This window comes from Nomascus leucogenys, chromosome 18 (assembly GCF_006542625.1).
Source record: "Nomascus leucogenys isolate Asia chromosome 18, Asia_NLE_v1, whole genome shotgun sequence".
NCBI classification, from domain to species: domain Eukaryota; kingdom Metazoa; phylum Chordata; class Mammalia; order Primates; family Hylobatidae; genus Nomascus; species Nomascus leucogenys.
In genome coordinates, this window is record NC_044398.1 from 42,550,964 (window position 1) to 42,565,441 (window position 14,478).

Below are 14,478 nucleotides of genomic sequence, written 5' to 3' on the forward strand. Positions count from 1 at the left end.
CTCCTCCCACCCCAACAGTGGGACTCACAGGTGCTAAAGACAAGTGGTCACCCACAGGGCTTAATGGCAGTGACCCTGGGAAGGACAGGGTCCCTAGCCTCTACTTTTCTACATGGAATTAATGAAAATGTACAGAATAGAAGACATAGAATGTATATACACACAAACATATCCTGAATAAGAGCTATTTTATCTCACCAAAAAGTTCTTATCAATCACTTATAGGGGCATTCAGAACATCCTTTGAAAGGCCAGTATGACCTGAAGATTCATAGATCCTAAATTAGAGTACTGCCTGTGGGTAGCTGCATTAAACCAAATGATCAAGAATATCAAGATACATCTTCCTGGATCTCCAATCTCACTTAAAGATTTGGAGAACATATGATTTTATATTAAAACCAGTAACATTTTCAGAATACATTTGAATAATTTCTTTTTACCTAAAAACAGAGCCTTTAAATAAGTATCATTTTTGAGATGCACTGCCATAGGATACATACTGAGGTGTCTTCTCTTTCTCTTACCCTATTAGAGGCATTTCTGGGCAAGTTTGAGGAGCATGGAATTAACAGTCATCAATGCATTGCTGGGTTTGAAAATGATTTATATCAATCAGCAGAGGACCTCCACCGGTGATGTCAGCAGGATCTGAGGATATTCATGAAACAGTCACAGACTCTAGCATTGGAGAGACCTGGATTCAAATCTTGCCTCGGCCCTTTACTATATGACATTGGATTGAACCCCTGAGCCTTATTTGCTTCATCTGTGGAGTGGGAATAATTAGTATCTCTATTGCAAGGGTTTTGAAATAATATATGTGGGAGTACCCAAGAAGGGGTATGGATAGAAGAGACTAGAAACTGAAACCAAGACCCACCTTTCACTTATGCCTGAGGGCAGTGTGTCATTGATGAAAATAGGAATTACTAGGGAAAAGGTGGAGAAAGTGAGGGTTGATTTTAGACTAAATTTGAAAGTGTTTATGATTTGGAAAACTTTTGTTGGAAGTTTGGAGGGATTGCAGGGTGTGCTGGTGAATCCTCCTGTGCACCCAGAAGCGTGTGTGTATAAATGAATCACTAGTCTCACATACACATCCCATTCTGTCAGATGTGTAGAGCCTGTGCCTTATCAGTAAGCTTTGGGGACTTTGGAACTTTGAATCCCCCAACTTGAACGACGTTATGACTGTGCTCATAGCCAGGCTTCCCTTGCTTGTGGTCATTGCTGTGGATCAAGGTTGTTTTGCCTTCCATGCAGTGGATTTGCTGAGGTGCTTCTCAATCTGTATCTCAGAATTGAGATGTATGAGAAAGATTCTCAGGAGGGGAGAGATATCCTCTTGGGGACATGACCACTGGCTTCCGAGCAGCAGTGAATATGGACCAGGGGAGGAGAGTGGCAGGACTCACAGGGATGGTCTCAGCAGTGGAGGATGGTGGCAAAGAGTGAGGACTTAAGATTCAGATGAACCTTGCCTGGAACTGTGCCTCTGTGCCTTAGACCACAACACTTAAGAGGTTAATTAACCTCTCTGTGCCTCACTTCCCCACTCTGTAAAACCAAGATAGCAGTAGAACCTAACTCACAGGGCTGCCCTGCCTAGCATAGTTACCTGTGCTCCTACTTCCACACATTCCATTTCACCAGAAGCCCAAGAAGCTATGGAACAAAAACTTCAAAACTAAGCTATGCCTCTTCCTTCCTCAAATTCTACTTCTCCACCCACAAATATGTGTACAGTGCCTTGCACTGATCTTAAAACAGCTCTGGCTGTAAAATCACTTCACTGGAATCAATGAGGTAAAAAGCTAAAACACAGTACTAGGAATGTGACCCCTGCAGGCTGTCCATGATCCATCCCTCAGACAGCCTTCCCAGAGCAGAAAAATCCAGGGAGCCACTTAATGAGACGTTTTCCTTAATGTTTTCTTTAACTCTGACAATTGCAACTGAAATTTAGCAGCAGCTGTAGCCCCCAAAATTCTTTTGCTTTCTCTCTCCCTCTCTCCCACTTGCTGTTACTCTTTTTACTGCTTTTATGCATCAAACTTCATTTTTTTTAATGGAATGATGTTCTTGGGGAAGAAAAGATTTAATAAAGATATCATGGTAACACCAGTGAAAATTGTAAAAAAAAAAAGTCCATATTTAAAAGTTAAAATCATGCTATGTACTTTTAACATTGATTTATTTCCTTTATAAAATGAATAATGTTACAACCACTACAACCATGCCTTTCTTCCACCAGCAGTTTTTGAACACTTATTGCACGTCAAGCTCTTGTTTGCTTCTCAGAGACACAAATATGAAGAAAGCACAGTCCCCAAAGCTTACTGATAAGGCACAGGCTCTACACATCTGACAGAATGGGATGTGTATGTGAGACTAGTGATTCATTTATACACACACGCTTCTGGGTGCACAGGAGGATTCACCAGCACACCCTGCAATCCCTCCAAACTTCCAACAAAAGTTTTCCAAATCATAAACACTTTCAAATTTAGTCTAAAATCAACCCTCACTTTCTCCACCTTTTCCCTAGTAATTCCTATTTTCATCAATGACACACTGCCCTCAGGCATAAGTGAAAGGTGGGTCTTGGTTTCAGTTTCTAGTCTCTTCTATCCATACCCCTTCTTGGGTACTCCCACATATATTATTTCAAAACCCTTGCAATAGAGATACTAATTATTCCCACTCCACAGATGAAGCAAATAAGGCTCAGGGGTTCAATCCAATGTCATATAGTAAAGGGCCGAGGCAAGATTTGAATCCAGGTCTCTCCAATGCTAGAGTCTGTGACTGTTTCATGGTATCTCACACACACACACACATATATATATTTTTTAATAAAACTTTTATGAGAGACATAGTCTGGCTATATTGTCCAGGCTGGAGGGAAATGGCTATTCACAGGTGTGAGCCCACTACTGACCAGCGCAGGAGTTTCGATCTGATCTGTTTCTGACCTGAGCTTGTTCACCCCTCCTTGGGCACCCTGGTGGTCCCCTGCTCCCAGGAGGTCACCATATTGATGTCGAGCTTAGCGCCAGTAAACTTTCAGCATCACATTCTGCAGCCCAGAACTCCTGGGCTCAAGCAAGCCATCCTCCTGCAGACCTATATGCTTAGTAGACAATGGCTTTAATTTCTAGTTCATAGTTTATTATTTTCTATATTATGATTTGCTACCATTTTAATAACTTTTATTTTCATCAATTGCAAGCCTTACAATTTGTATAAAATAGCTTCAATTTTTAGCCCAGCAATCCTAGTCTGACTTTATCTCATACACATTTTACTATATTCCCGACTATTGTCTTCTTCTATTTTGCTTAAAATGCAACAGTTTAAAATGATAAATGAAATAATTGGACTGTTTTCAAGGAGTGTTGCTATTCCCCCAGCACACTGCAGCTGTGCTATGTCAGCAACCAGTCATGCATCATTCATAAAGCAAAAGCTGCTGTATCTTGGTGCTCAGTTAATAAGCAACACAAAGCTCATTCATAAATAGAAGACTGGGAATCTAAACAGTCCATCACATTTTACTGGATTTCATGGTTCCTCACTATTCCTTAGTAGGACAAGTCCTATTAAGTTTGATACCAATGAAGTAAAAATAAGATTAGTCTTCAAATCATACCAGAGGGGATCAACAGTTTACAAAATACAGAGGCATACACTTAACAATGGAAATGCATTTTGAGAAACACATCATTAGGGGATTTTATTATTATGGGAACATCCTGGAGTGTACTTACACAAACCTAACCAGTGCTTTGCCTCTTCCACCTGTTTCCCTTCAGCTCCTCCTTCCTCACTACAGCAATGAAAACACCCCATAGTCCCCCTTTCAGCACTAATTATACCACTCCCTGGCTTCGCTTGTACCAAACACATAGTATTTTATCCCATCATGATCCAAACATTATGAAGACACTCACGGGCACTCTGCTGTTTCTTGGTATCACCTACATTAGCAACTGATATGGCTAGAATGGAGGTGTGCTTTCCCCACAAGCTCCTTCCTAAGTGATTTCCATCTTGGCCAACAGCTCTACTACCTGGCTTCTCGCTTAGGCAAAACTCGAGCAGATGCCTTTGATTCTTCTCTTTCCTTAACCTTTGAGAAATACAAATAAAATCTTAAGCCCCTTAGTCAACTGGAAAGACCCCTCTTGGCCAAGAGGATTCCAGAGAAACCTTAAAAACTGAGTTATTGGCCATGACAGATGGGAAGTCAAGCGTGTCTCAGTATGCCCCTTCCTTATCAACCTTTAGCCAAAACTCCTTTGTAAGGAGTAAGCAGAGACTAGCTCTGGAAAACAATAAATAGATGACTTGTTTCTTCATCATTTTTAGCCAACCATCTGAGGCTGCTACGAGACTCCCCTTTCTCTTCACTTCTTCCAAGTGACAGCTCACCTGTCACACAATGCATTTCTTTCTAAACAGTGGCCACCATCTCTGGATGTGTTTTGGCTGACTCTCAAAGGATGCAGTGAGGGTTTTGGTATCCTTCGCTTTACCTTTTGATGTCAGAAGGCTGAAAACTCCACCTCAGATCACACTAACGCTGCCATTTTTTAAAACATGCAATCCATGAAGAGGCATTAAGAATTGTTCCTGAACAGGTTTCTCCTCTCATAAATATTTGTAACTCCTCCTATAGTTCATTAAATATGTATATTTGGCCACCCACTCAGCATGAATTTCTGTCTTGCCTTCCATTCCCTCCAAGTGCTTCCTCTCAGCTATGCCTCCCAGCCAGCAGGATGGCCAGCCCTCAGTCTGTAACCCTTCATGAGAAATAAAGTTCTTTCCAAATTTTGAATCTCGTGATTCTTCAGTTGACATCTTCTACTCCAGTCCCTCCACAGGTGCTATCATCCTAAACACAGCCATGTTCCTCATGTCCACCTGACTCCCAAATGCAAGTCTTCAAGAGCCACTTGGCCTCCCTGCCTCCATTCCTTTCCCTGTACCATCTATTTCCCAGAGTGTCAGAGTCAGCTTTTAAAGTGAACATCAGAGGATGTCATTTTCCTGCTGAAGCTCTTCATAGGCTCTCCATCCCATCTCCAGGAAAAGTCAAGTTTCTTGCTCTGTCTTTTACAAAGACCCCCATGGTCCAGGTGCTGTGCACCCCTCTTCTCTCCTTTCTGCCACTCTCCCTACCACCTGCTCTTTCCTGCCTGCCTGGTTGGCTGTGGCCCTGTCCTCAGAACATACCATATTCTGTGTCCTTGGCTCAGCTTGGCCTCCCCTGGCATGGGAAGCACCAGATCTGTTCCTCACTCAGATCGCTGCCGAGATGATGCCTCCCCTGGGAGGCTTCCATGATTTCCGTGATCTGCAGGAAGTACCCAGTCCCTCGCTATTGTAATTCTCGACATAACCATAGTATATTTTCAGGGCAGTATACCAGACACATTTATGTGTTACCTGGCAAAACTCTAAATAAATTAAGCCCTATATCCTCAATTTATCAGACATACCCAGGCTCAGGGAGTTACATGTGCTGTGGCATGTCACATCACAAGGAGCAGAAAGAACAGCTCCTCTAATACAGAATTGCCAGGGCACACTGGCAGGCCATCTTAAGCTGTCCTGGGTCTACAGAGCTCCAGCATTCAGGCTAGGAACCAATGCACGCATGCAGCCATGCTTGTCAGTAATAAACTTCTCTGGACTTATGCTAAAACTGTATTTTATTGATATGTCCAATATGTTTTAAGAAAATAGTCTCAAACTCGGGTCTATCTAATATTACCAGCCACTTAACACTATGTGCTAACTTTTTATGCTTTCAGCCCTGGATATTCTTTGAAGAATATTTTCTATAAGGAGTTCTAAAATCCTTCAGTCCTCATATTGATACAAAAAACTAAACACACGAACAAAATCACTGCTTCACACAAAGGTGAGATCCAACCTGAGGCCTCATACAGTCACCAGTGTCATCAAATAGGCCACTACAGAGTAGGGGGATGCAAGGGCAGCTTCAAGCCACGAATGAGAGAGCATTACACTCTGTAAACACAGTGTCCCAGAATACCTGTGTGAAACAGGTGGAAGAAAAAAGATGACTAATTCGTGTGTGTGTGTATGTGTATGTGTGTGTGTGTGAGAGAGAGAGAGAGAGGTGAAAGTTTCCATTTGTTGTTGCCATTGTCTTTTAGCTTATTTTTCATAGGCATCAAGAAAATTCCACCCCTAAAGACAAATTAAATTGTCTCATAACCAAAGAGATTAGTAAGTGGTATGCAAGATAGGTTCTGCACGGAAGGTACTCAAGCTGACAACACCTACTAATAAAAATGAGAAAAAGGCTTTGAAGGTCACACACCTCCATCTTTTTAAAAGACTATGGAGTCTCTACTAAATGCGCAAAAAATTAGCCGGGCATGGTGGCGGGTACCTGTAATCCCCTACTCAGGAGCCTGAGGCAGGAGAATCACTTGAAACTGGAAGGTGGAGGTTGCAGTGAGCAGAGATCACGCCACTGCACTCCAGCCTGGGTGAAAGGGCGAAACTCTGTCTCAAAAAGAAAACTCTTTTGAACTGAATGGAATAACCCCAAGATAAATTGTTGGCCAGGCATGGTGGCTCACACCTGTAATCCCAGAACTTTGGGAGGCCCAGGCAGGCGGATCGCTTAAGCCCAGTAGGTGGAGGTTGCAGTGAGCTGAGACTGCACCACTGCACCCAAGCCAGGGACAACACAAAGAGCTCTCGTCTCAAAAAAAAAAAGTTAAGTGAAAATAGTAAGGTATAGAGTAGTGTGAAAGTATGCTACCTAATATGTAAGAAGAGGGAGGGGGAAGAGATATGAGAATAGATATACATATTACTGCTATGAGCATAGAGTATCTCTGGATACACAAGAACCTAATATATTAATTACTTGTGAAGAGGGAAACTAGATTGATGAAGATCAGGGAGAGGGAGACTTTTGTTTTACGTTCCTTTTGTGCCTTTTGAAGTTTGAGCCATATGAATATATTAATATTACCTGTTACCAAAAAGTGATTAGAAGTTTAAACATAAATAATTAAGAAACCCAAGTTTGCATTTAGAAATACAATCTCAGAAATACAAATTATAAAATATACATATATTTCCTACGATTTCTATTAAAACTCCATTTAAAAAAGACTGATATGAAGTCTTTCCTATTTCTACAACTTTAGAGGAAAAGCAAGAGTCACAGCTTATTAGTTTCTTGTCCTAAAATGGGAAAATGTTTAATTGTATTTTCTGATTATAATACATATTCTTTGAGTAGTACTCAGAAAATATAGAAAAGTACAAAGAATAAAATAAAAATTATTCATAATCCTATCACCCAGAGAATATTTACTATTAAATGAGATTAATGAAAACAGTTCATTTCTAATTACATAGCAAATATTACTCACTATACCTGTGCTGTCCAGTATGGCCGCCATGAGCCATATGTGGCTACTAAACACTTAAAATGTGGCTAGTCCAAATTGAAATGTGCTGTAAGGGTAAAATATATATTGGCTTTTGTAGACAGTGCCAAAAAAAAGAGTATAAAATATGTTATTAATAATAATTGTTTTTTAAGAGATGGGGGTCTCATTATGTTGCCCAGGCTGATCTCAAACTCCTGGGCTCAGGTGATCCTCTCACCTCAGCCTCAAAGTAGCTAGGACTAAAGACATGTACCACCATGCCAGGCTAATAATCGTTTTTTTTTTTTTCTTTGAGACAAGGTCTCACTGTGTCACCAAGGCTGGAATGCAGTGATGCGATCATAGTTCACTACAGCCTTGAAGTCCTGGGCTCAAGAGATCTTCTTGCCTTAGCCTCCCAAAGTGCTGGGATTACATGCATGAGCCATCACACCTGGCCTTTTTTTTTTTTTTTTTTTTTTTTTTTGAGATGGAGTCTCGTTACATCATCCAGGCTGGAGTGCAATGGCGTGATCTTGGCTCACTGCAATCTCCACCTCCCGGGTTTGAGCAATTCTCCTGCCTCAGCCTCACGAGTAGCTGGAACTACAGGCACGTGCCACCATGCCTGGCTAATTTTTGTATTTTTTAGTAGAGATGGGGTTTTACCATGTTGGCCAGGCTGTTCTCAAACTCCTGATCTCAAGTGATCCACACGCCTTGGCCTCCCAAAGTGCTGGGATTACAGGAGTGAGACATCGTGTCTGTCCTCTAATTTTTTGTATTGATTGCATGTTGGAAGAATATTTGGGGAATACTGGGTAAAATAAAATATATTTTTAATTTTTTGGGTTTTTTTTACATTTTTATTGTAGTTACCAGAAATTTTAAATTACCTATGTGGCTGGGCACAATGGCTCATGCCTGTAATTTCAGCACTTTGGGAGCCTGAGATGGGAGGACTGCTTTAACCCAGGAGTTGAAGACCAGCCTGAGCAACACGGTGAGACCTCATCTCTACGAAAAAATTTAAAATTACTAAGCATGGTGGTGCACACTTGTGGTCCCAGCTACTCGGGAGGCTGAGGTAGGAGAATCGCTAGAACCCTGGGGGCAGGCAGAGGTTGCAGTGAGCTAAGATGGTGCCATTGCACTCCAGCCTGGGCAACAGAGCGAGACTGTCTCAAACAAAAAAAACAAAACAAAACAAAACAAAAAACCTATGCATCTCATATATTTCTTTCTTTTTTTTTTTTTTTTTTTTCCAGACGGAGTTTCACATTTCACTTTTGTTGCCCAAGCTGGAGTACAATGGCATGATCTCAACTCACTGCAACCTCCACCTCCCAGGTTCAAGTGATTCTCCTGCCTCATCCTCCCGAGTAGCTGGGATTACAGGTGCCCGCCACCACACCTGGCTAATTTTTGTATTTTTTAGTAGAGACGAGGTTTCACCATACTGGTCAGGCTGGTCTCGAACTTCTTACCTCAGGTGATCCACCTGCCTCGGCCTTCCAAAGTGGGATTACAGGCATGAGTCACTGCGCCTGGCCGCATCTCATATATTTCTATTAGAATTGCACTTTACTATTTTACATACAGGTCTCAAAAATTCTTCTCAACAAGAGTATTCACTGATAGCTTCAATGACCAGTTGACAATGTAAGAAGGCAAACACTTCCACCACAGAAGATGACAGACAGCCACATTTACATATGAAGCCCTTTGAGGTAGGAAAAATGAATTTTTGAACCATCAAAATGATACAAACTTTTACCTTAGCCTTTTTTGTCAAGGGTACAGCAATAAGTTTTAAGTTCTATTTAAATCTGATGAAGATTCTGTTTTAAAAACCTGACTCTCGGGCCAGGCGTGGTGGTTCACACCTGTAATCTCAGCACTTTGGGAGGCCAAGGTGGGCAGATCACAAGGTCAGAAGATTGAGACCATCCTGGCCAACATGGTGAAACCCCGTCTCTACTAAAATACAAAAAAAAAAAAAAAAATTAGCCAGGTGTGGTGGTGCACGCCTATAGTCCCAGCTACTCAGGAAGCTGAGGCAGGGGAATCACTTGAACCTGGGAGGCGGAGGTTGCAGTGAGCCAGGATTACGCCACTGCACTCCAGCCTGGCAACAGAGTGAGACATCATCTCAAAAAAAAAAAAAAAAAAAGTCTGACTCTCATTTTCTGCTTAAAATGAATTATCTCCAGTAATTCTCTGCATTCTTACTTTCCATTTTCTCTCTATCCCTTCAACCCCTTCTCACTCTTAGAAGAAAGGAATACGGTAAGCAGAACTGAAGCGAAAAAAACAAAAACCTAAAACAATATTCATAAATGTCCTAAGTATCCACAATACTTACTTCGGTTGTCTATTTAATTCTTCAACATAATTCTTTTGGTCTAATATGGCAGCAATTTGAACATTCCTAAATGAGGAAAAGAGTAGCTTTGTGCTAGATGAAAAGGTATTTATTAAGTGCAAAAAAAATCTAAATCATCTAAAAATATTATAAAACTAAAATAATAAAACATTGTCTTGCCTTTAAAATAAAACATAAGAATAACAGTAAGCTGTGTACTAAGTATCTATAACCTTTGTTGAATAAATTACTTGCTAATAATAGACTTAACAATACCATTAGTGTATTTTAAATTTAAACATAATTAGGGCTGGGCATGGTGGCTCACCCCTGTAATCCCAGCACTTTGGGAGGCCGAGGCAGGTAGGTCACTTGAGTCCAGGAGTTCGAAACCAGTCTGGCCAACATGGTGAAACCCTGTCTCTACTAAAAATAACAAAAATTAGCCAGGCATGGTGGCGGGTACCTGTAATTCCAGCTACTGGTGAGGCTGAGGCAGGAAAATCGCTTGAACCCAGGAGGTGGAGGTTGCAGTGAGCCAAGATGGAACCACTGCACTCCAGCCTGGGCAACAGAGCAAGACTCTGTCTCAAAACAAAAAAAATAGTTCGATCTTGAAGTAAACCAGTATTTGCAAACTTGTGAATAATAAGCTTTCATCTCTTTTATTCCAAAAAACAGCTATTAAAATGGGTCTCAGTAACTACAGGTATAACCAAAGGTCCCACTTCATACTATTAATAAAACCTCCTTCTCCTAAGTGATTTTCCATAATCTGCTTTGTAAAGCTTGTAATGGAAGTGAAAATGAAATGAAGAAGTCACAGGGGGGAAAACAACAAAATAAAACCACACTGTAAATAGATGGATCTTATAAAAAACCCAGTATGTGAAATAACTTATGAAAATCATACCTTTCTTTATTTCCAGTATCTTCTTCATTCTTTAAGTACATAGAAAAATCAATCACTCCAACCTGAAGTAAATAAAGTTTTTTTTAATTTAAAGGGGAGAAAATACTTTATCAGAAGTACCTTTACTGAATGTCACTCTTAATATTCCTTTAGTGTTTAACAGTCCTGTTTACAACTTCAAATGACACCTGATCAAGGAGGAACTGTGCAAACTGAAAACATTCTGCATTTGGCACTAGTCACTTTCACTTACTTGTGAGTCTAAATCCTCTCCCTTCACACACAGATTAGCATTGATCACATTCAGGCCAACCAGCAGCCCAACAATTACTGCTCCTCCTTCTTCCATCATTAGTGCATGATACTCATAAAACTCACTGTGAAAATGTAAAAAATAAAGACTTTAAATCACAAATTTATTTCAAAAACTAAAATTTAAAATCACCATTATCTTCCTAACCTTCTATCTCACAGAAACGAAAGCCATCTCAGTTAGGTACCTTCAAATTAGCCTTTATACGTATTTTTTATTATTTATTTATTTATTTTGAGACAAAGTCTCGCTCTTTCTCCCAGGCCGGACTGCAGTGGCGTTATCTCGGCTCACTGCAAGCTCCGCCTCCCGGGTTCACGCCATTTTCCTGCCTCAGCCTCCCGAGTAGCTGGGACTACAAGGTGCCCGCCACCGTGCCCGGCTAATTTTTTGTATTTTTAGTAGAGACGGGGTGTCACCATGTTAGCCAAGATGGTTTCGATCTCCTGACCTCGTGATCCGCGGGCCTCAGCCTCCCAAAGTTCTGGGATTACAGGCGTGAGACACCGTGCCTGGCCAACTTTTTATATTTTTTAAATTTAAATGTCTCTATTGAAAAATCAAAAGGACTGAAGGAGATAAAAGACGGAAATTTTTTTTGAGAGAGAGAAAAGAGGAGCAAGGAGGGATGAAAAGAAAAAGTGGCACCAGACACGGTGGCTCATGCCTGTAATCCCAGCACTTTGGGAGGCCAAGGCGGGAGGATCACTTGAGGTCAGGAGTTCAAGACCAACCTGGTCAACATGGTGAAACCTCATCTCTACTAAAAATACAAAAATTAGCCAGGCGTGGTGGCACACGCCTGTAATTCCAGCTACTTGGGAGGCTGAGGCAGGAGAATTGCCTGAACCCAGGAGGCAGAGGTTGCAGTGAGCCAAGATTGCACCACTGCACTCCAGCCTGGGCAACAGAACAAGACTGCATCTCAAAAAAATAAAAAACAAAAAGAGGCAACACTGAGCCCTGGGACGTCTCTGACTCAGATGGATATAGTGACTGCTGCTGATCTGATTATATTTTATCAGAGTTGAATTTTCAATCCTCGGATTTATTAAGACCCTTGGGATAAAGACTAAGGTGGAAAATGAACATATGCAACATTTCAAAGCCCACGTTCAAGTCAATGCATTTGATAGATATATTATAAATCTTAATAGATAATCATCAATTAAAGACACTTCAGGATATCTACATTCTAAAAACTGTTCAAAAAGAGAGTTGTGAAAGAAATAGGACAGTCCAAAAACTAAGTCTCATCAACATACATTCAGAGAAGTAGTTATCACTGTCTCATGCCTTCTTTAATAAGTCCCATGTACATTATATAATCACTTTAATTATCCTTCAGAATACTGAGAAGCCATGGGTGCTTAACGTACGGTCATTCTCGTTTAACAACTGGGAAAACCACAATGTAAAACCAGCATCACAAGTAAAACCAAAACCAGGACTAAATTCTCCACAACGTCAGAGAGGCACTCTAACAGAACAAGAATGAGTGGAGGGCCACCATGGGCCCACTCCCTTGGAGAACTGATTGCCTTGCTCTGCAAATCTGTCTTAAATAAATGTTTGGCCTTCGTTTTATTTTATTTTTTTGAGACAGGGTCTCACTCTTATCACCCAGGCTGGAGTGCAGTGGCACAATCTCAGGTCACTGCAACCTCCCTCTACTGGGTTCAAGCGATTCTCCTGCCTCAGCCTCCCAAGTAGCTAGATTACAGGCATGCGCCACCACACCCAGCTAATTTTTGTGTTTATTTAGTAGAGACAGGGTTTCACCACGTTGGTCTCAAACTCCTGACCTCAAGTGATCCACCTGCCTCAGCCTCCCACAGCGCTGGGATTACAGGCATGAGCCACCACACCCAGCCAAAATAAATGTTTGGACTTCAATTTAAAGTGTGCCCACAATACAGTTGAAGCAATAATATGGATATTCAAATTCTAAAAAAAAAAAACAAAAAACAAAAAGCCTATGAAATTAAAGCCACAAATTCCAACACAAATTTTTATCCATAGAATTAACCATATTCAGAAAAATAAAACTAACAGAAATGTACTATATATGGCAGTTTCCAGGCAGGGCAAAAGAAAAAAATTTTAAACAAAGAGGAAGAAATGTAATATATATAAATTTCCCCATCCTGGCTGATAACAAAGCTTACGGTATTCATATGTAAGGCTAGTTCCTGATCCATGTTATGCCTCCATCATGTTTTTCTGTCTCATTTTGCTCCTCCTTTTATTTTATATCATTTTATTATATGTTATATATCCTTTCATATTACATCTTAAATCTTTTTTGGAAGACAGCATATAAATAAAATAAAAAATGAAAAGATCATGACTTAATAGTACTAACCTCAAGAGATCCCTCTGAATAATTAAGCAACGTAAGTAATCGGCCATTTTTTTTTGCATGAGGGCTAATCGAAGCCATGCTCTTGCTTGACCCAGAGGGGTCCTAAAGAGAAGAACCAATTGATCAGAAAACAGCCCTAGCCCAAAGATCACATCTTCTATCTCTAGAGGTACACATTAACAAGGAAAAAGGGCATTTTTATAATGGTTTTGTTTTCATTTTTATAGGTTTATCTTTTTGAGCACACAAACGAATCCCTGAGAGCTGGGTAAATCTGTTCCTCCTGTAGGACATCCAGGTACTATTTAATGTCTTGGAAGAAATGACTCTCTAAACACAGTAGTGTGTCACTTAATGATACTTTCAGAAAAATGCATTGTTAGGTAATTTCATCATGCAGTGTACATTTGCAAACCAAGATGTTATACACACCTATGCTATATAGTATACCCTATTGTTCCTAGGCTGTAAACCTATATAGCATGCTACTGTACTGAATGCTGTAGGCAATTATTACACAATTGTTAAGTATTTGTGTATCTAAACATATCTAAACATGGAAATGGTAAAGTAAAAATACAGTATTATAATCTTTTGGAACTACCATCATTGAATGAAATGTTATGCAGCACAGGACTGTGGTGAGAATACTTCTATAAGAAATATTTAGGTGGGCACGGTGGCTGACACCTGTCATCCCTACACTTTGAGAGGTCAAGGTGAGAGGATCGCTTGAGTCCAGGAGTTAGAGAACAGCCTGGACAACATAGGGAGACCCTGTCTCTATATAAAAAAAAATTATAAATTAAATTAAAAAATAAAATTAAAATTAAAAAATCAAAAAAAAATCAAAATGCCAGGTGTGGTGGCATGTCCCTGTAGACCCAGCTACTCAGAAGGCTGAGGCAGGAGGTTGCTTAAGCCCAGTAGGCAGAGGCTGCAGTGAACAGTGATTGTATCACTGTACTCGAGCCTGGGCGACAGAGTGACACCCCATCTCAGAAAAAAAAAAAAGAAATATTTAGTTTGAATGGGCTTAGCCCTCTAAAAATAAATATTAAAACTTCACCAGGCCGGGCCCAGCGGCTT

General features: G+C 40.5%; 1 protein-coding gene across 1 annotated transcript in view; it reads right to left on the reverse strand.

The window, feature by feature from the left end:
* The window catches only part of LOC100582370 (RUN and FYVE domain-containing protein 2-like), a 124,849-nt gene that overhangs the window by 95,101 nt on the left and 15,270 nt on the right, over positions 1-14,478 (reverse strand). The window contains exons 5-8 of the mRNA XM_030797763.1: positions 13,390-13,491; positions 10,965-11,088; positions 10,712-10,773; positions 9,799-9,864 (exon numbers count right to left, since the gene is read on the reverse strand). Coding sequence (XP_030653623.1) covers positions 9,799-9,864; positions 10,712-10,773; positions 10,965-11,088; positions 13,390-13,491 — 354 coding nt within the window. The remainder of the gene's footprint in view (positions 1-9,798; positions 9,865-10,711; positions 10,774-10,964; positions 11,089-13,389; positions 13,492-14,478) is intronic.